The sequence below is a fragment of the Artemia sp. Qi Xiang Cuo genome, chromosome 9 (genome assembly GCF_049724085.1).
Source record: "Artemia sp. Qi Xiang Cuo chromosome 9, ASM4972408v1, whole genome shotgun sequence".
Classification (NCBI taxonomy): domain Eukaryota; kingdom Metazoa; phylum Arthropoda; class Branchiopoda; order Anostraca; family Artemiidae; genus Artemia; species Artemia sp. Qi Xiang Cuo.
Window position 1 is genome coordinate 30,331,225 of NC_142802.1, and position 20,246 is coordinate 30,351,470.

A 20,246-nucleotide genomic window follows, 5' to 3' on the forward strand; every position below is an offset into this window, starting at 1 on the left:
GCATATTACAATCATTACATAAAACTCATCAATTTACTTACCATATAAATTCAGAAATGTGTTTGTTGTTCTTTTTTTTAAAAAAATACAATGCTCTTTTCAGGAATAAATAAGGATACAGAGACTCTCTTAAGTATTAAAATTTTTATTTGCTTTAAAGAACAACTTTTCTAGCTTTTTTTCAGACCTGGGCCAGGCCTTGATAGATCTAAAGTCGGGACTAAAATAATGAAATATATATGACTCCTACAAAATATCCATGGCTGCTCTAATTGAGAACAATTGCAGGAAAGAAACTTCCATAAGGACCCAACCCTCAGGATAATAATGCCAAAATATAGGGAGGGGATTTTGCAACTGCTCTCTATATTTGAAAAATGTATGTCTTCTTGTCTTGATTTAGCCAATAATTTAAAAAAGTTCCTATCAAAGATTTTGATAAATATCTTTTTGCCTTCATTTAAAATTATTGCCTCCCCTCACCTGTATTCTTGTGAATTAGTGCCACTGATCAGAAACAAATAAAAAAATTGTCTGGACTAAAATTGTGGGCACCAAAATTAGGAAGCTGCTATCCAGACTTTAGAAGCCTTTGGGTCCTGAAATTAGCAAACTACTGCACCAATCTCAAGTCCCTAACAGTGATGGCCCAAGTAGCAAAGACTTGATTTTAGTGAAAACCCTTTTCTTCCAGCAAATCTGATGACTTTATTCTCTCTCTCTCTGAAGTTTGAAAATTTAGTATGGAAGTAATCCCTAGGGTTATCAAAACATGTACAGGTTTTTATTTCCACTTGCTTTGTATTTTATAATGTCAGTTTTTCTAATTCATCAGTTTACTTTAAACATTGGATCTTATTTTTAATGCTCATGGTTGAGCCTTGCCATAAATATTGCAACAAGAATCAGAAGGCATCTTAAGAAGGTTATACCCAAATTACAGAGAACAGATCCTGCCTTATCTTAATTCATTTAACATTCTTATTGCCTCTCTTTTGCTTATTATTCTTTTCTTGTATTTTCCTCCTTATTGTCTTCCCTTCCCTTACAAGACAATTAGAAAAGATCATATATGGAAAATTTAAGGGGATAAAACTCCATTTTGTCTAACTCAATCAACAGGAATTGGATAAGAATCAGAAGTAGATGCAGCAATTTTTATTCTAAGCCCCAAATACCAGGATCTAAGAACTTTAACTGCAGAAAGAGAATCCCACCACTAATCAGAGCTGAAAGATTGGAAGCATGTGAAATTGTGTCAAAGGCTCCTTTTTGATATAGAAAGTGTATAGAGAGGTCTTTTTGAGCACATTCCTCTACCTATTATCCATCCAGGGCACTGAATTGCTGGGCGATTTGAAATTGTTTTTGTTTGAGGAATTATTCTTCAGCCTAAGTTCAGGCCTGGAATTGTGTTTTTGATCTCATAACTTCTCTACTTGTCAGGTTTGAAAGATTCTGTTGAGTAGGTCTAACTTCAAATAAAAGTTCAACTATGGCTATGAATCTTGCTCAAATGAGCAAGAAAAACGTGGGAAATATGTTTTCTAGACTTTCAGGTCTAAGAAAAGTAAACTAGCTCAAACTGATAGAAAGTGAAGGGGTTAAAGTGGCAGCTTTAAAATATGTTTTTGGGCTCTAATTTAAGCTGTGTATTCATTCCCTGAAGTTTTATTCATCTAGATCTACAATTTTTAAAGATAGCAAAATGCCTCTCAACTAGAGTTCTATGCTCCTACCTCTACACTATCTCTACTTGACTAATTGTAAGGCTTTACAGATTATGGGTTGACTGATATCATGCCTGTCTTTACTTTGATGTTGTTGTAATTTTTTTTAATTGTGGCCTAGAATATGTTTGTTGGGGGGGGGGGGTATGAGAGACCAGTTTTCTAGGCTGTCAACACAGAAAAAAGGGGGGGGGATTTAAGCAATTCTGTTTTTCCTTGTAATTAAAAAAATAATAATAATAAAGAGGAGAAGTAGTTTGTTTTGAAGGATTGCTTAAAAAAAAACTCACTGTGTAGACTTTAAAGTATCAGTTTTTATGTTAAGATACATTTTCTTTGAAACTAAGGTGCTAAAAACATACCAGAAAAACAATTCACTACACTGTTGATTAACCCTTATATGATTTGCATGAATTCTTTTACTTTTTGGCTGTGTAATCTTACGGCTAAAAATGAAACTATTCCACTATTAGCCCCACCCAAACAGAATATTGACTACACCTCTGTTTATGACACAATGGAAGCAGGGTCTTTAGAACCATACAAATATGCCTTCATTTTGGTTTACTATTAATCTCTGTTAATCTCATTCCATATAAATCCCTGAATGGTTGGAGGATAGAGTCACAAGTCTAGAATGATATTGAAAGCTCATTATTGCCTTAATTTATATATTGGAGTGATTAAGGATTTTCGTAATGATACTACAGTGTAAATAATTGAGGAGATCACACTGGCTAATCATGACTAAACAAAAATTGCAAAGAAGAGAGAAACAAGGACAATAACAGCCAGTAAAAAACAGAAGAATAAATTATGCAAATATTTTGGTTGAAACCTCTCTCAACCATCCTCAGTGCAGAATGCTTTTAGCCTTTAAGAATGCTTTACCTTAAATTACCTTAAATCACATTGTCCAGCGAAATAAGGTAAGATCCTGTAGAGTCACTGGTCAGTGATGATGGGGAGCCACTGTTTCGGCGACGTCCCACTCTGTTTTCCATGGTTTGGTGGACCAATTCTTATCAATGGTGATCTTGAATGCATTGACAGAGGGAGCGGTGACAGCTGCATTGGGAAGACTGTTCCAGGGGCCCACCACTCTATTGGAGAAGTAGTGGTTGCGGAGTCTGCTGTGAGCTCTCTTCCTGAGCAGCTTCTTACTATGCCCGAGTCGAGGTTCTTGCATCCATCAACAGCTTTGGTTGCGCGCCTTTGAACAGACTCTATTTTCTGTTGGTCACTCTTATTCAGAGGCGTGGCAACACACATTCCAAAATCCAGCAATGGTCATACAAGACCCTTGTACAGCTTTGTCATGAATTTAGATGATCTGCTACGTACTGTATACTTAATTATTCCGAGGGTCTGAGATGATTTGGCAACCACTGTTAGGGTGTGCTTGTTGAATTTTAATTTTTCATCGACGACTATTCCCAAATCTTTTTCAGCTACCGAGGAACCAATCGATTGTCTAGAGTCATCCCCCCCACTCATATGGTACTGCCACTTCTCATTCTTTTTCCCGAAATATACCGCCTTGCACTTCTGGATGTTAAACTCAAGCTTCCATTGGCGGACCCAAAGGGAAAGTGCATCCAGGTCTTCCTGTATGGTGGCTCTAGTCGCTGACGACTCCGAGGGCCCAATAAGCTTTGAATCATCAGCATAGAGGCTCATCTTATTTCTTACAGCCCGTGGAGCATCATTAATGTAAATATTGAAAAGTGTTGGGCCCAAGATCGTTCCCTGGGGCACGCCACTATCAACTCCAGCAACTTCTGAGAAAAACTCTTGCCCATTATCCCCAAACACTCTAACTCTCTGCTTTCTTCCTGAAATTAACTGCATAACCCATTCAACAGCCTACAATTTATCCCGGTAGATAGGAGTTTAGCATTCAAACGACAATGGCAAACTTTGTCAAAAGCCTTTGCAAAGTCTAATAAAATCATATCAACAGGGATACCCTGGTCTAGCAGTTCGGTGACACATTCATATGCGTCAATAAGATTTGTCTCGACTTTACATAAAACTAAATTCTTGAATGCCATTCAGTATTGTATTTTTTATTCAGTTGCCCTTTTATTGTTTCTTTGAAAGGTTCCTTATTTTGGTTTTGGTGTTTATTTTGATGTTTGGTTTTTATATTGTCCTTTGGACTTTTATCCACCTTTTCTTTTGTATTCTGCACTGAGGATGGTTGAGCAGAGATCTTAACCAAAATATTTGCATAATTTTTTCTTCTTTTTTTCACTGGCTGTTTTCATTGTCCTCGTTTCTCTATTCTTGGCAATATTTGTTTTGTCATGATTAGCCAGTATGGTCTCAGAAATTATTTATTACATAATATCTTTACATTAACCAGTGTTGAAAAGTTTGCATCACCTTCCAGAGAAATAAAAAATGGCCTTAAAACATGTCTTTCTCCTCCCAAAAAACTCTTATGAGTAGGGAGTATATTTTTTTAAGAGCTTAAATAGTTTCATTTTACTTAAGAAAGTTTTATCAATAAATGCTTTAAGCTTAGTGATAATTTAACAGAGAACAAGGGGCAAGATTTGTTTGAAACAGTTTCATAATTAAATTGAATCATTTTAGATGCCAGTCTGGAATGTCAAGTTTTTCATCACAGATGTTACAACTGAGTTAATCTTCATAGGTCCTAGGTAAGTACTAGACAGAAGAAAACGCACCTCAATTCTTGGTGGCATATGAGATCCTGATTATCAGCTCTTTGGATTGGAGCATGTTGTAAAAGAATACAGTTTTTCTTCTCATTATTGATTTCTGTTTTCTGAAAGATGTGAGAGTTTTTTTTCCTGAAAACAGAGGGAGATTGGGGAAGGTAAATTTCCCCTTAACAATTATTCAAAGATCCCTCCCCTCTAAAATCCACCAAAATAAGTATAAAATTAAGGATGTATAAGCCTGTAACCCCTTTTCAAAATTTGGCATCCCCCCATAGATAATCCAGGAGTTTATGCTATCAGCAGTTCCTGGTATTTCAGTTGTAGACAAATGCTTCAATTTTTTGTTCTGAGGGGGGGGGGTGTCTGGCTTGCTAGAACTCTACTTCTTGTGTATTTACTGGACAAAGTAACTTTGCTACATTAGTTATCTTATAGGCATCAACTTTCATTAATGCCTATATGATGATCATTGGTTTCTTTTTTTAACCTACAAGTTTTTTTTTATAATCTGTTAGCATTTACTAAATGGTTTGAAGAGTTTGGATTTTTTAACTACTGAAAAAAGTACAACAATATTTAACTCTATCTGTTTAAGTCATTTTCATTTAATCCTTTTAAAATCGGCATTGAAGTTCGTTTTATAGGAAAATTTGTCTGACACTGGGTACATGTAGGACTACATACATTTATATTGAACAGTTGTAAGTTTGTAAAAAAGAAAATAGTCAAATTAGGTAAAAAAAAAGAAATATGGGTGTATAGATTTTGAAGGTCACCCTCATATCATGTATTAATCAACAAACATGAATTAAGAAAAAACATAGGTTTTTCAAATTCATCTAACAAAGGATTACGTTTGTATCTGTAAAAACAATCTTTACTATATGGATGCTGTTACACCACTCATCCCCTTATTAAATATAGTTAAAAATTATTGATATTATAGAACACTCAATTGGGCCCATAATCAAAATTGGGGCTGTGAGGTAATTGGGATTATCTTTGGTACTGTCCCATTACTAGATTCTCTATCCAAAATTTTTACATTGTTCACAAATATTTTTATTATATCTTCTTTGAGCTGTCATCTATTTGCAAGTCACATTCACAAGCTGTTATGCATTTTACATAATTCAGCATTCTGGGTTTTTCACTAAATGCTGCAGTTGGTTGTCAGTTACAGTTAGCTACCAAAAGAATGAGTTACTTTCCTTTTTGTTTTTTTCATAGGACTCTATATGTTTGAAACCTTTACTGGGTTGCAGTTGCTGCTGCAACCATGATATTGCACAGAGTTGTTTCATCAATATGTTTAAGTGAGGGCATCTCCACCATTGTTATGAAATAAGAAAATTTTATTTATTAGAAAAACTATTGAAAAATCTGTCAGATTCATGTTTAGACCAAAAGATCCTTTTCTTGCTGCAGGAGACCTATTTTTAATACCTTGATACCTAGAAATACATAGGTCAGTTCTCTGGATGCTAAAATAGCGGGATCTTTTTTATGGAATCTGTTTTTGTGTTGTAGTCACACCTATGTATTAGATAGGGCTACTGAATTTGCACAAGAGAGATGCTCATGCCATTAGGCTTTCTGTTCTTCTTTCTTAACTAATTAAAAAACATTTTTTTTTCAGCTGAAAGTAAGGAACAACATTAAAACTCAAAATAAACAGAAATTATTCCGTATATAAGGGGACCTGCCCCCTCCTCAATACCTTGCTTTTCACGCTAAAGCTTTTAAGCTCCCCTCATATACGGAATAATTTCTGTTCGTTTTAAGTTTTAATATTGTTCCTTACTTTCAGTTCAAAAATCTTGTTTTTCAAATTAATTTCTGACCATTTTTCAAATAATGTTGGGAAATCTGTGTCGCCCTTTATTGAAAATTCTACCATAGAAAGTTCCTATCGCGTAAAATCCCCCCTCCCGACCGGACAATTCCATCATAACTGAAAATTACCCCAAGGAAATTCCTATCATACTATTCTGCATGGAAAATTCTCTTTAGCCTACTTCCATTTGAAAGAAAGCTTTTTTTTTATTTCTGATTTTTTTTTTTTAAATCATGCTGGAACCCCTCCCTTCATGGAAATTTTTTACCAGAAATCTCCCCCCTCTCATAGAAAAATCCCCCAGATAATTCTAGCCCCACTGAAAATTTCCCCTGGAACATTTGCATGTAAAAGAGTGGCCAAAGAAAAGCTTAAGAAAGATTAAAAAAACTTTCATATAGGAATTCTGGCATATCCCCCCATGGAAAGTTCAGTCCCGGGAACTTCACTCTCCATGGTAAATTCTCCTCGTTGATATCCCCCATCCCCCCGAAAAATGTCTGTATAGTTCCCAATACAAAATATTGTATGTAAACAACAGGCAAATTTTGTATATTATACCCCTTTTCCCAGGGGGGAGTGGGGGTTCATGCCATTCCTAGAGGCATGGTTACTGGACCTTTCAACTAATAGTAATCTCAGAACATGTTTTGGATGATTTTGGGGAAAAAAGGGTGGACGGGTGTTGGTTGCCCTTCAATCTTTTCTATGATCATTGGTTCGATACAATCACACCTGGAAATAAAGCATACAAATAAACACGCACCTGTGATCTTTCTTCTGGCAAAAATATGAAATTCCACATTGAAACCTCTGGATGGGAGCTTGAAACCTCTATAGTAGGATTCTCTGGTATGCTGAAACTGATGGTGCGACTTTCATCAAGATCACTTTACTTTTGGGGATATTCCCCCCTCCCTTTTTTTCAAAAATCAGGCAAATTTTCTCAGGCTCGTAGCTTTTAATGGGTAACATTAAACTTCATCAGTTTTATATGTTTGGAATCAGCATAAAAGGCCAATTCTTTTGATGTATATATTGTTTATTAAAGTTCCTTTTTTAGAGTTTCGGTTACTATTGGGGTAACTTGCTCCTTTTTACATCCTTTCTAACATTCTACCTTTTTGCTCCTTTCTTAATTTTAAATTATTTTCTCAATGCATACTATTGATCTTTTTGCTGAAATCAGGTTTTTGATTTGCAGCCAAGAGGCTGTGAACAATTTGTATAATCTTCAAATTCACTATCTGCTGTTAATTTTTTTTTTTTGCCTAGTTTGTGAAAACTTCAATCAGAATTATGTATAAAGAAATCATTGCGCTTTGTTTTCAGTCCATCTTGTTTTTTAAGGCGTTGATAATCCCAAAACTCATTCTGTTCTGTGTTTTTGTTTTTTTTATTTATTATTGGTAATTTTCTCTCAAAAATTAAAGTTTATCTTATTAATCTTTGAATATTTGCAAAGGAGTATCGTGTATGAGCTAAATTGTGAATTGTTAAAAATAGCACTTGCTTTTTTAGAAGAATTGTATCAAGGCCAGGTTTTGCATTTGAACCATTTGTTTGCCCGAATCAATGTGGGCTATTAATTGATGTGGAATATTAATTGATAAACCTTTGATGGGTTATCAAAGCCGAATTAATATTGATCTAGTGGACTCGAGAAATTTTGTGTGTAAGGGATTTTTTTGTGTTGTTTGTATAGACATATTCCCAATAAAGGAATTTTTCTTAGATATCTCCTGTTAAAACTCCAAAGACAAATGACTCACTCAGCTAGTTTCAGTGATTACAGTATCTTAGAATGTTACTATTTATTGTATCTGAATTAAAATGTCTTATTAAAATCATCTCTACCAAAAATGTAAAGTTATTGAAAGCTATTTCACCACTGTTAAAAGTTATTGGGGGTTTTTCTACAGCAAAAAAACAGATGTATCTAAAATGAATTTTATTTTTAAAAAATGGGTATAGGGGCAGATGGGGTGCATCTGGTAAAATTGCATTAGTTTCTTCAATACTAATGACCCACTGTGAGGGAGTGACATGCTTCTAGCACTTATTAAAAACAACTATTTATTATTTATTGAAGATTTGTGGACTATACATAAATAAACACTACAACATTTAGGACCTAACAAAGGAAAGGTTTTGTAAAAGAGGAAATAAGATGGATACTTTGATAGTTTTTAGGCTTTTTTTTGGCTGGCTTGGGGACATCTTTTAATGGTGGTGGCAACTGAATTCTCTCATTACCTTGAATAGGGTTATGCAACTACAGAAAAGCTCTTTCTATAGCCACTATGCAATCAAAAGGTTAATATTTGGGCTTTTGGGGGAAACCGTGCCCCTTGAGTTCTTGTTGTCAATCCCTCATTGTGTAAGTGTAAATTAAAAACTACTCGCTCTAGGTTTACGCAATCGAAGATTTATGGAATTGATATATAATTTCATATCAACCTTGGGAAATTCTAAAAACTTTTAAGTTTTCATTTGAATACTTTTATATAGGGATCAGAAAAAGTTAAAAAAAAATTATCAGACATAGTGAATGGGAAAACATGATGTAAAAATGCTGGAGGGGAAGAAAAGCTGACAAATTAACTATACCTATAAGGGCTTCGTATGTTTTGAAAACCTTTTTTAATAACTTGCAGTTTCGGGTGCTTCTGAAAGTGCTTCTGAAAGTGCTTTGATCTGTATGATTATGAATAGATTAATTTAGTTCAGTACTCAGAAAATAAAAATAGATTTGTTTTACAAACGAAAAAAAGCGACCAGTCTTTAGCTTCGTTTTTTTTCTAGGTTGAAGCAGCTCTTACTGCAGACGACAATAACCAAGAACTTCTCAAGCTTAAACAGGATTTGACAGAAGTTATAGCTTTGACGTTGGAATTAATCAAAGCTCAGTTGGGTATGTTAATTTTTTATTTTTTTTTTAATTCTTTCTATGCTTTCTTTGCCTCAGACGCTATAACTTTTTAAGGTCGAGTTTTGACGTGAAGCAATGCGCAGAGAAAACAGGGGTTTTCAGATAATTGTTTTAAAGCATAATTATTTCTGGGATGCTTGAAATAAAATATCGGTAATACTTCTTTAGTCAACGGTCAAATTTATCTGAAATTGTTTTCTGGTTTACAGCTAAAATATCCTTCTTTTTAATTTTTGCGTCATCTCAGCGTCACCTGTTTGGAATGTGAAGCGTCACCTGTTTGTGAACTTATCTATTAGTTACAAGTGCTTTGTTTATACTAGTGATAATCTAATTTCGAGAATAGTTGTATATTGTCACTACTTAGTGAGATGGATAGTGACAGTTCTATTGATAGTTGAAACAGCTTAGCTTGGTGCTGCCCATATATCTGGAAACATCTCCCTATTGAGCTTGCCCAATAAAAACCATTTGTCAATTCCTTCAAATAAAATGTCACTCTAAACCAACTAGTTATTAAAATGTGTAAATAAATAGCTGCACATTGGATACTCATGATCCTCCTAGGACCACAGAATGTGAAAAAAAGCTTGTTTGTAACTTGTAAGGCTTTTGACAACGCTTATTGGATTGAATTTTTAATATATAATCAATTAAAAAAACATGTTGTTTCTTTAGACACTGAAGAAGTTGAAGAAGAAGTAGAATCTGAAAAACTCACAAAATGGCTAAGTGATGAAGGACCTGTTTCTGCATTAACTCCAATAAAAGAATGGAAAGTCGGTGATGAGGCATCAGCTCCATGGAGTAAAGACTCTCAGTAAGTTTGACCTCTCTTTATAGGATATACTGAATTTGTAATACGTAGAACTAACTATTGAAGAAATTCTATGTACAACTGCATTGAAAATTGTAAAATGATCCAGTATTTACGTCCTAATCCGATTCATATAATCGAGATAATTTCAATTGTAAAATCGATATGTTCAATGCTTCCAATTTGTACAAATGTATTCCAAAACACGACGAGTTAGTTTTGCTCCAATATGGGCCTAGATTTAACTATCCGGTCAAATCTAACATATAAGTTGGAAGTGACGGTTCAAATAGGTTGCATATAGTAGGCAACAGCCCAAACTAAGTACTGACATCTCTGCTGAGGGGCGGAGTTCATGCTTCCCTCTCAATATATAAAAGGATTGGACTAAAGGCTAATAAGAAAAAGATTCAATTCTCTCAAAATGAGGTTGCTATACAGCTTCTATACGGGTAGAAATATGTATAGAAATCAGGTTCCCAAAGTCACCATCGAAGCTAGTTAATTTGCTTTGTGATTTCTTTAAAGTTTGAAGGTAACAGAACCATAAGAAACTAAACAAAGTGAATACTTTTTTCATAATCTACATGCCCTTAATTATAGGTCTTAATTATTAGTCTTAAATAGGCTTACATACCATAAAATTTATCGACTAGATACAAATTATCCCCTGGAGAGATTTGTTTTATAGTCGATTTCCCCTTGCTACATTATGATTAATTGTTCATTAAATTTTCAAGCACGAAGTGAATTCCATACCCGAAAGATATGTTTTCATGGAAAAATACCCTTTTTCGAGTGATTGCTCAAGGAATCGAATAGGGCTTTGAGTTTCAATCTATATGAGAACAGGGTGAAAGTAAGGGTTATAAAGAAGGCATTAAAGTATGAACTAAGGAGATCTGAATGGAGGCTATTATACCTACCTGGAAAGCGATTAGCCTTTAAGACTGCTTTACGTAAGATGAAATTTTGAAATGCCATTTAGACTTGTGTTTTTTATTCAGTTACCCTTTCACCGTAACTTAGAAAGGGTCATCCTATTTTAACGTTTTGTTTTAAGGTTTGGTTTTTTATACTCTTATCTGTTTTATTCTGCACTGAGGACGCTCAAGCGAAGGTCTTGACCGAAATATTTCCATAGTTTTTCAATTTTTCCACTGGCTGTTTATTGTCCTCGTTTTCTTCCTTTCTTTGCGATTTTATGTTTTATGCTATGGATACAATCAGTGAAGATCTCAAAGATGCGCATCCCAATGGTATATAAGCAAGATATTATACTGGCATAGTAGACTCTTAATTTAAGATGGGAGAGTGTGTTGCGATTAATAATAAAGAGGGATATGTTGAACATTTTGAGTGGGTATTACCGTGGTAGGGCTATAGGAAGCAGTACAAAATAGTGGGGGAATTTTTACAATTTAGAAGGGAAGGAACATTCATTTACCAAGAGGAGTAGAAGAATGTATTAAAAGGATTGAAATATAATAAGACTGCTGGTCAGTATAGTAAGGTATTTTTTTTTTCAAAGTATGCTAAATATAGCCTATAGTAAAGGATTTAGAAAATTATGAATATGATTTGGTGTAAAAGTGAAGTGCCTAGTAATTTTAGAAAAAAAGTGAACTAAACTTTTGTAAGAAAGGGGATAAGAGTAGATGTCGTTGTTATAGAGGGATTGCTTCTATTTGGAAGCAAATGGCTAAGCACTTATTAGACCAAGTGATCCCTTAGATATTTTTTTAAGTGAAGGAGTATAGTATTGCAAAAAGGATAACTCTCCTCTCCACAAATTTAGTGACTGAGAATATTTGCGTTTGTTAACCTCTGTGTAAAGAATTTCATCAACATATCCACTCTATTTTCTTAGCCCATATGGCTTCCCTCAAAATATTATTTACAGCACCTCTTAGTCTAATAAATTTTCAGCAGATGTGAAACTTCAGTGTAGGCTTTATCCCCATACGGTATAACAGAGTATGTCCTCTAGGCGTTTACCCCTCCCCCCAGAAAATATCCCCCCGGGGAGAATATCCCCCCCATGGAAAATAAGGCTTTCCAAATTTGATAATTTTATTTGAGTTTCATTTTTTTTTAATTTCCATAGGGGGAAGGAATTTTGGTACTTGTGTATTATGCGCCACTCACTCAAGTTTACGCTGTGTAAAACTCGAGAACTAACCGGTTTCTTCGTTAGTTTTTTTTCAGCTTACCGCGAGACAAGACAAAGACAAGTGACAGAATATATTTCCCAAGTATTAAGTACTATTATAAGGCTAATGTAGTGTTTCATTTAAGTGTTTTATGATGATCGCTGATGAAAGTTTATGTTATTTTTGCCTTTCATTTATGTTACTTTACCGTGTTCATGACCGTATATTTGGCTTTAAAATACACTTATCTATCTATCTATCTAATATGCTGCATAATTCTACCAAACACATTTTGCATGCAGACCCGCTATACTTTACCCCCCTACCCCCCTAATGTGCAAATCTATAGCCCAAATTTATTTCTAAAGTAACGAAAAAACCGGTGTGTTCTCGAATTTTACACAGCGTAAACTTGAGTGATGAGTGGCACATAATACACAAGTACCAAAATTCCTTCCCCCTACATAAATTAAAAAAATAAAACTCAAATAAAATTCTCAAATTTGGAAAGCCTTATTTTCCAAGGGGGCGAGGGGGGGGGGGTAAAGGCCGGCCACTATATTGAACATATAGTAGAACAAAAAGGTTAGGATGATTAGTTCACACATTACCAATGAAATATGATAGATGACCAATAATTGTATTTTTGGCAATCCAGCGGGGGCTCAAATGAAATACAGGGCGTCATTGAAGGGAATTGGAAGAGGATATAAAGAAAGTTTACAGTAAGTGGGAACTTTTTGAGAGAACAAAGATCTCAATGGAGCGGGTAGAGAAATGAGTTTTTACAGCTGTTAGCCCCAGGTGACTTGGTTGTACAATAAGCTGTTAGTAGTAGCAGTAAGTAATTTGGGTGAATAGATTACCAAACAGATATTGTCTCTATTTAGTTTTGTACAGTAGTTGCTCTGTATACCAGCTGAAAAATAGATGTTAGGAGTTTTGATTCTAAAAAATTCATTTAAGCTGAGTTACTTAATTTTACTTATATGTCCTGTTCTATCCGTCAGAAAATATTAAAAACCTGTGCCCTTCCCACTCTACCGTATTTTAAATAGCAATGTTGTCTCATTCGCTATTGACCTACTTTTGTCCATTGGATTTGTCAATATTAAAATGTTTGCTGGTGTTTAAATTTCACCTGGCGTTATCAAACTTTAATGATTGATCAGTTTCGGATGGTTTCGCCTCCATGATCTATCATTTTAAACTCAATTCCATGCTCATAAGCAATTATAGTTTGATGTGTGATTTGAATAGTAACTAACATACAACCACATGGAATTAGAATTTAAAGTTGTGTCACTGACTTTAAATCACTGAGCCTTCTTTCTCTATAAAATTGCCCATTTACAACATTTTTATAGAACGTAACCTTTAGTCGGTGAAGTGAGGGAAATTCCTAGAGGTCTCTTTTTCGACTTACCCATGCTCGAAATTTATTTTGTACCGTTATATTTTATGTAAACTAGTTACTTCAATTCAAACTATCAGTCTCCTTGTATTGATTTACAAATAAATTTTGTGAGTAAATTCTTTATTTAGTTTATAGAATAGTCAGAAATGTCATCTTATTTCTATTATAAGATTTTTATCAGTTAAACTTCATCGAGAAGGTCGATCAAGCTGATAGCTTTACCTACCTAGGTAGTATTGTTAGTAAAAATTGTGGATGCAGTGAAGATGTTAAAAGTAGAATGGGCCCATGTTATTTTTTCACAGTTAAAAAAGTTTGGAAGAATAGGAAGATTAGTCTGTGAACCAAGGTTAGAATAATGGAAGCTGCAGTGATGACAGTAGTCAATTAGGGTTCTGAAGCGTTAGTGCTCCGAAAGACGGAGTAAGATTTTTTTAGATATTTTCCAGAGTAATTGTCTACTGATTGTTTGGGTACCCGTCTGACTGACCGTATTTCAAATAGTAGGCTGTACGAAAAATGTGGTTCTATCACGCTTTCTAGGGCTATAGTGATAGAAAGGTTGAGATGGCTACGGCACGAAAGTTTATCCTTTTTGGCCAACCATCTAGGGCCAAACGGAAAGCAGATCTTCCCCGCATCGGACGGGAATAGGTCGTAAGGAATGATCCAGGGGAAATTGGAACTTCTTGGGAGGGCGTAAAGAGGGAGGCTTTAAGTAGATTTTGATGAAGGAGGAGCATGCATAGCTGTGTTGGTTTCAAGTGTCTTGGTGCGGCAGTGGGTTGTTAGTAGTAGCAATAGTAGTAATTAGCTTCCTATCCTTTTGTTTTCTTTTCTTTGCTTCTATAGGTTGAGCAGTTTAATTGACAGAGTTTCACCTTTTGTGCTATTGTCTTTAGAAATTTCTCTTCCACTAGGAACCAGAAATACTGTCATAACACTATGCATAATAGATAGTATGACTGGTATTGTTAGCTGTCTTATCCTGTAATGTTAATGAGAGAGTTCAGGGACTTTAGTCAATGTCGTGAAAATTAAATTTTAGTTTCAGCAGACAATTGTGTATATTGTTCCTGTATTTCGGAGCATCTTAATTAAGATTAAACAAATAAGAATTTGCTATCTTGCTTTTCAAATAACTTTTCTATTTTATACATTCAGACCTCAACTAGATGGCATTGTTTTGCAAATTTTGATATTTCAAGCTTTCCACTACCTTTTTATGCTCCAAACCATACATAATCTTTTATTATTATTATTTTTTGTGCCCTTGCCTTGCATTTGTCAATCCACCTTTTTTCTGTTCTTGGCAATTTTTAATCACATTTTGAATCGAGGGTCTTCTACTGTAATCAAAACGGGCCGAGTTTCTGCTCTTCAAATATTCCTTTTTTTCCTTTTTTGTCTAATGTTGTGCTTCCTCTTTCTAGGTACTATGATGTAACAATCACCAACATACTCGAGTATGGAGAAGCTGAAGTGAAATTCGTTGGCTACACCCAAAAAGAGACTGTTCCACTCGTCGTTCTTCGAGAGCCGAATGGAAAAAGAGGAAGAGAGGAAGATGCAGAAAAGAAGTAGGTTTTTTTTTGCATGTAAATCAAAGAGTACGGGGAACAAACGAGAGTAGAAACTCAAGCTGGTTTGTAAGGGGAAACAGCAACGACATCCAACATTGTATTGAAAATCCCAAAGCTTTTTATGCTTTAATTTAGTTTGTTCCGGTGACGTAACTAGTAGTCCTACTGCCGCTCGTTGGGTATTTAATATGGACAAAAGTATTTGTATAGTTCTGTTAGGTAACATTATGCTATCTGTTGTGTTAGTAGTTTTGCGTTCTTACTAAACCAGGTTAAATTGCGAATATCTGATTCTATTAATTCTCCTTTTTTTCTTCTTTGCTCATCTACTGGAATTTGGGAGGTGCGCTATGTAAATATGAGCATATAGTTGAGGACTTATGACGTCTTCATTATAAAAAAATTATGTATATATATATATATATATATATATATATATATATATATATATATATATATATATATATATATATATATATATATATATATATATATATATATATATATATATATATATATATATAGTATTGTGTGTGTGTGTGTGTGTGTGTGTGTGTGTGTGTGTGTGTGTGTGTGTGTATCTGACATCCTAAATTGTTGTCACTTCTAACTATTAATCCTAATTATTATAGAAATTAATATTAAGTACATGACAGAAACTTTTTGGGTAACTCGGAAAATTTTTTCATCAGGCAAATCAACCATGTTGGAATACATCTAAGCAGTCTTGGAATTTGTTAATGTCACTCTATGTAAACCTCGCCAAAGTGTATCCAGTGACACACAGATCGATTAAAAATAGTTTATATTCCAAGAGAACACCTGGATCAAGAGTAACCCGTATAGTGGATACGTCAATAACATAAAATCGTTCATATCAGTTTGCTGCAGCCATTACATATGACACATCAGACATGTGGGATGTAGTAGAGAGTCTCTATACTTTTTCTCTTTTCTTTTTCTTTTTCTATTCTTTTTTATTCTTATTCTTTTTCTCTATATAATTTTTTCTCTGTTCTGCCAGAAATGTCGAATATAAATCTTTGTCTGTAAAAAGCAGAAAGAGTCCTTACAAATAAAAATCATTTTTCTGCAGTCTCATGTTTTCTGATTATTCTCTTGGAAGTTTTACAAGTCTGACTTTGAATGGGTCAGTTAAACTTTTTTAGCCTAGTGGATGAACATGATCCAAAAATTTACGAGAGAAAAAGAACGTTTAAATTCGACGCAAAGCGCAAACTGGTCAGTTTGCGTCAAAACGTAGTTAGGTGAACTCAGAGTATAACAGTTAATGGTGTTGATCGTCAACTACTGATAGAACAATGTGAAACTACAAATATGAAACTGGTATTCAACCTTAAAATAAAATAGGTCTTGAACACCAAGAAGATAATTAAGATCTATATATAGTCTCGCTCAAGACCAATGAGTTTATCAGATTTTATTTTTTATTTAGTGAGAGCCCAGATAAGATTTATAAAGCTGTTAGGATGAATTTTTTGGGGGGTAGATAAATAAAAGAAAACCTTTAAAATTTATAGTGCGTATCGTAAATTACATTTTGCGTAAACTTTGATGAAAATTACAGTGCCTCCTTTCCTTTTGTTAATCAATTATGCCTCTGTTGGTGCAGTTGGTAATAATGATCCATCATCTCATAGAAAGTTTTGGGCTGTGTATGGCTGCAATATGAACATAATGTCATGTCATAGTTCGGTTTATTCTCCGAGGGCTATTTAAGGACGGTGAAAGTTTTCTTGCTCTTAGTTATCATTGTATTATTACGAAGAGATGAGCATTCAATAATTTATTCTGTCTCTTCCCAGGAAAAAGACGGCTGCTCAGAAAGAATACCTGAAAGCAAGAAAGTTGAAAAAACAGGCTCGCTTTCAAGAAATGATAGATGCTAGAGAAAAAGAGAAGTCCAAATGGCAGTCCTTTGCTACAAAAGTAAGCCAACTGTTTTTTTTTTTTAACGTCTTGACGTATAAATTTGCGATAGTAGCCTTTGAGTCACATTCTGTTTTATCTATTGTTGTTGAGTACGGTTGTTGAGTACAATCAGCTTGGGTTAGAACAGAAATGGCAAAGGAAGGCAGCGCTATCAAATTGAGTGTAAAAAAAACAAACAGAAACAGGAATTGAAGGTGGCAGTTCCCAATATGCGTTAAGTTTTTGTAAAATGATCAACGAGGAGCACCGGAGTATACTCGCTCAAGTGCTGTAAGTAGTTGCTCCTTACCAACAACAAAGAAAGCTTTTTCTTACTTGAGTAATGAAATTCAAAAAGTCCAAATAAGTTTTCTTCTTATTTGGGAATTATAAACTTTACGATAAACAATACGCGTATGGGGACTGACTCCATACTTGGATCGATTGTGTCTCAAATTCAAAAAAGGATCTACCTTTCAAACACATTTGAAGTCATTACGTTCTCCTCAAAAGTGGGCGGTTCGTATTCTTACAAAATGATAATGGGTTTCACTAAGGAATAATTATAAGAAGTTTTATAATGTACCAGTTTCAGGTCTTTTTTAATTGTATAAAGCTTTTTTTATGTGTGATGTATTACATAAAAAAAAACTCCTGAATATTTGATTGGTATTTTTGAGAGTGATGGCGTGAGACAAAGACTGTGTCATTAATTAGATAACCGGTCTACAAAGTCTACAATGTCTGTATTTTCTACTCGCCATGCCCTTTTTTCTATGCGGGAGTTCCTTCCTTGTAATATTATTCAAGAGATTGATGGACTGACCTTCTATGAGTCCTAAGGACCATTGTTTTGATGGATATGATCTATGATTATCTTTTTCTATAGTGGTTCAAGTGGTGATTTTCTTATTCTGTTTCCGGAAAACTTTTTTTTTTTTTTTTTTTGTAAAGAAACCCGTACAAGCCACAAGGCTATTTAGCAAATTTATTTTTTGTGTTTTATCGGTGTCTCAAATAAATAATTCTTTCGCTTTCTCTCTCTCTATTTCTTTGTTTCTCTCTCTTTCTTTCTCTCTCTCTCTCTCTTTCTTTCTCTGTATCAAATGGTAGAGGCAAAAAGATCCAGACCTATTTATAAACACGGATTGTGAAACAAGCCATGACTCAAAGGATTTTCAATACCCTGCCTAACTTAAAATTTTTAAAAAGAGCCAAAGGGGCACAGGAGATGGGGCTCCTTAGATCTCTTTCTGAGTCATTATAGATCAGATTCTGAACTACAAAGAATATAATTCGCTCGAAAGAAAACACCCAGATAAAGAGCCGATGTTGTTAAAGCTTGTTTTTTCCCGTGGTATTCCGGAAAGAAAATCTGTATTATGAAAACAAAATTAGACACGGCTGAAGCGCGCTAATCTATTAAATATGTATGACCTTCCGTTGTAAAAGGCACGTATATTGACAGTAATAATTAAATATTCTGGAATATTAAAATTCCCAATTTCTTGTATCTTGTCAATCAAATTAGTTAGCGTACATTCCAAGTGGATCTAAGCCAAGACTGGCGTAAAACTAGGGTTCTAATTGTCGGTATTCAAAAGGATTTTTATTCACGATTTTATTTTGAATGTTTTTGCTATCATTACTTTGAAATTGCTTCCCGAAAATTATTTGGGAAATTGCCAAACAAATTATCATCTGGTTTACTTATAATTAGATTGAATAATCATGGGGTAAACAAATGTTAAAACTATATTCTGGTCCAGGAAAAAGAAAAGGAGAATTGGCGTTATATCTCTTGTATTTTTGCGTATATTGTGTACATATATATTGAAGCAAAACGGCAATTACTTCGGGATTGTAACGTGGACATCTGGCAAGGCAATCTGAGCGTCTAAACCCAAGACAATGTCTTTGTTCGCATTAAATACACTTGCAGATGACGTGAGAGGTTTTGATTTTCTTGACTTAAATACTGAATTGAATGATAATTAGAAAACAAAAAATGTTTACATTATACTTGCTAAACTAATATAGAAAGTGGGTAAAGTTGAGTTTGCATTTCGACCTTAACCGACAATTCTAAACGAATGATGCTAGAATAAATTGCCAACCAATATGTCCATGGAGCAGGTGCTTGAGCATACCACACCCGGTGCAATTTTTTTGTAGTTTATTTTGATGCTGCTCGTCCAACTTTTCTGTTAAATAGTGATATAGAAATATAGCGTAAGATCGTTTGCATATAAGCTGCTCTTTCATTTATTGTACTAGTATACTATTAGAGATTTTTTGGGTGGAGAGGGGCTTGTCCATAACTTTTTAGAAGTGAAAATCTTGCATTACCTATACATGTTTACAGGTCTTTTACATGTTCTAGATTTAGTCCTGCTTCATAGAGTATAGCTGCTACAGATCTCGTTGATCGCTATTTAACGAAAGGTATGAATTTCTAACTGTAAATTTTACCATCAGTACACGGTTTTCTCATTGGTTAACGCCCAGAGTATATTTCGCGTATAAATCCGCCTCTTGTTATTATTAATGGTCTTGGGACCTTGGCGTGGGACATACCCTCGATTTATTGGTCCATTTTGAAACTTTATGAATGACGTAAGAGAGATTATAAAGCGTCATCAAGACCATAATGAAGTGTAAACCTCAATTCAAAGAAATTTGAAAGTGTATGAATAAGAATGTGTGTAAATTCAAATTTGTGGCTACGACTTTTAGGTATTGTCTAAACACTAATATACACAACGTGCTGTCCTACCTGCACACAGGTTGGGGAGGACGGAGATCTCTGATACCTCCTTCCCTTTAAGTATCAGACTTCTTTGTACCTGTGCATGTATTTCTTTGCCAAATTGAGATTTTCCAGGGTTCTTGTCTCTACCCATGTAACCTATACTTGGCTGCGGAGTGACGTTTTTCTTTAGTAGGGGTAAGGAATGGTTTTCCAGTTATTTAAAAACAAATAATGAATCGGGAGATGGGCTTATTCATACTTCTTTCTTTAAGAAAAGTCAAATTCTTCACTTTCAAATTTAAAATCTCTTGATCCTGTCAAAGGTTTATTTGTTCTATTATGTATTTTATGCCTTATTACTACTACTACTAACAACTCATCGCAGCACCAAGCCGCCTGA

At 34.5% G+C, this 20,246-nt stretch overlaps 1 protein-coding gene across 1 annotated transcript in view; it reads left to right on the forward strand.

Annotated features, from left to right (window-relative positions):
* The window catches only part of LOC148948551 (survival of motor neuron-related-splicing factor 30-like), a 28,512-nt gene that overhangs the window by 5,250 nt on the left and 3,016 nt on the right, over positions 1 to 20,246 (forward strand). Inside the window, exons 2-5 of the mRNA XM_089094458.1 lie at positions 9,066 to 9,174; positions 9,871 to 10,012; positions 15,013 to 15,159; positions 16,989 to 17,112. Of these exons, the coding sequence (XP_088950584.1) occupies positions 9,066 to 9,174; positions 9,871 to 10,012; positions 15,013 to 15,159; positions 16,989 to 17,112 (522 nt within the window). The remainder of the gene's footprint in view (positions 1 to 9,065; positions 9,175 to 9,870; positions 10,013 to 15,012; positions 15,160 to 16,988; positions 17,113 to 20,246) is intronic.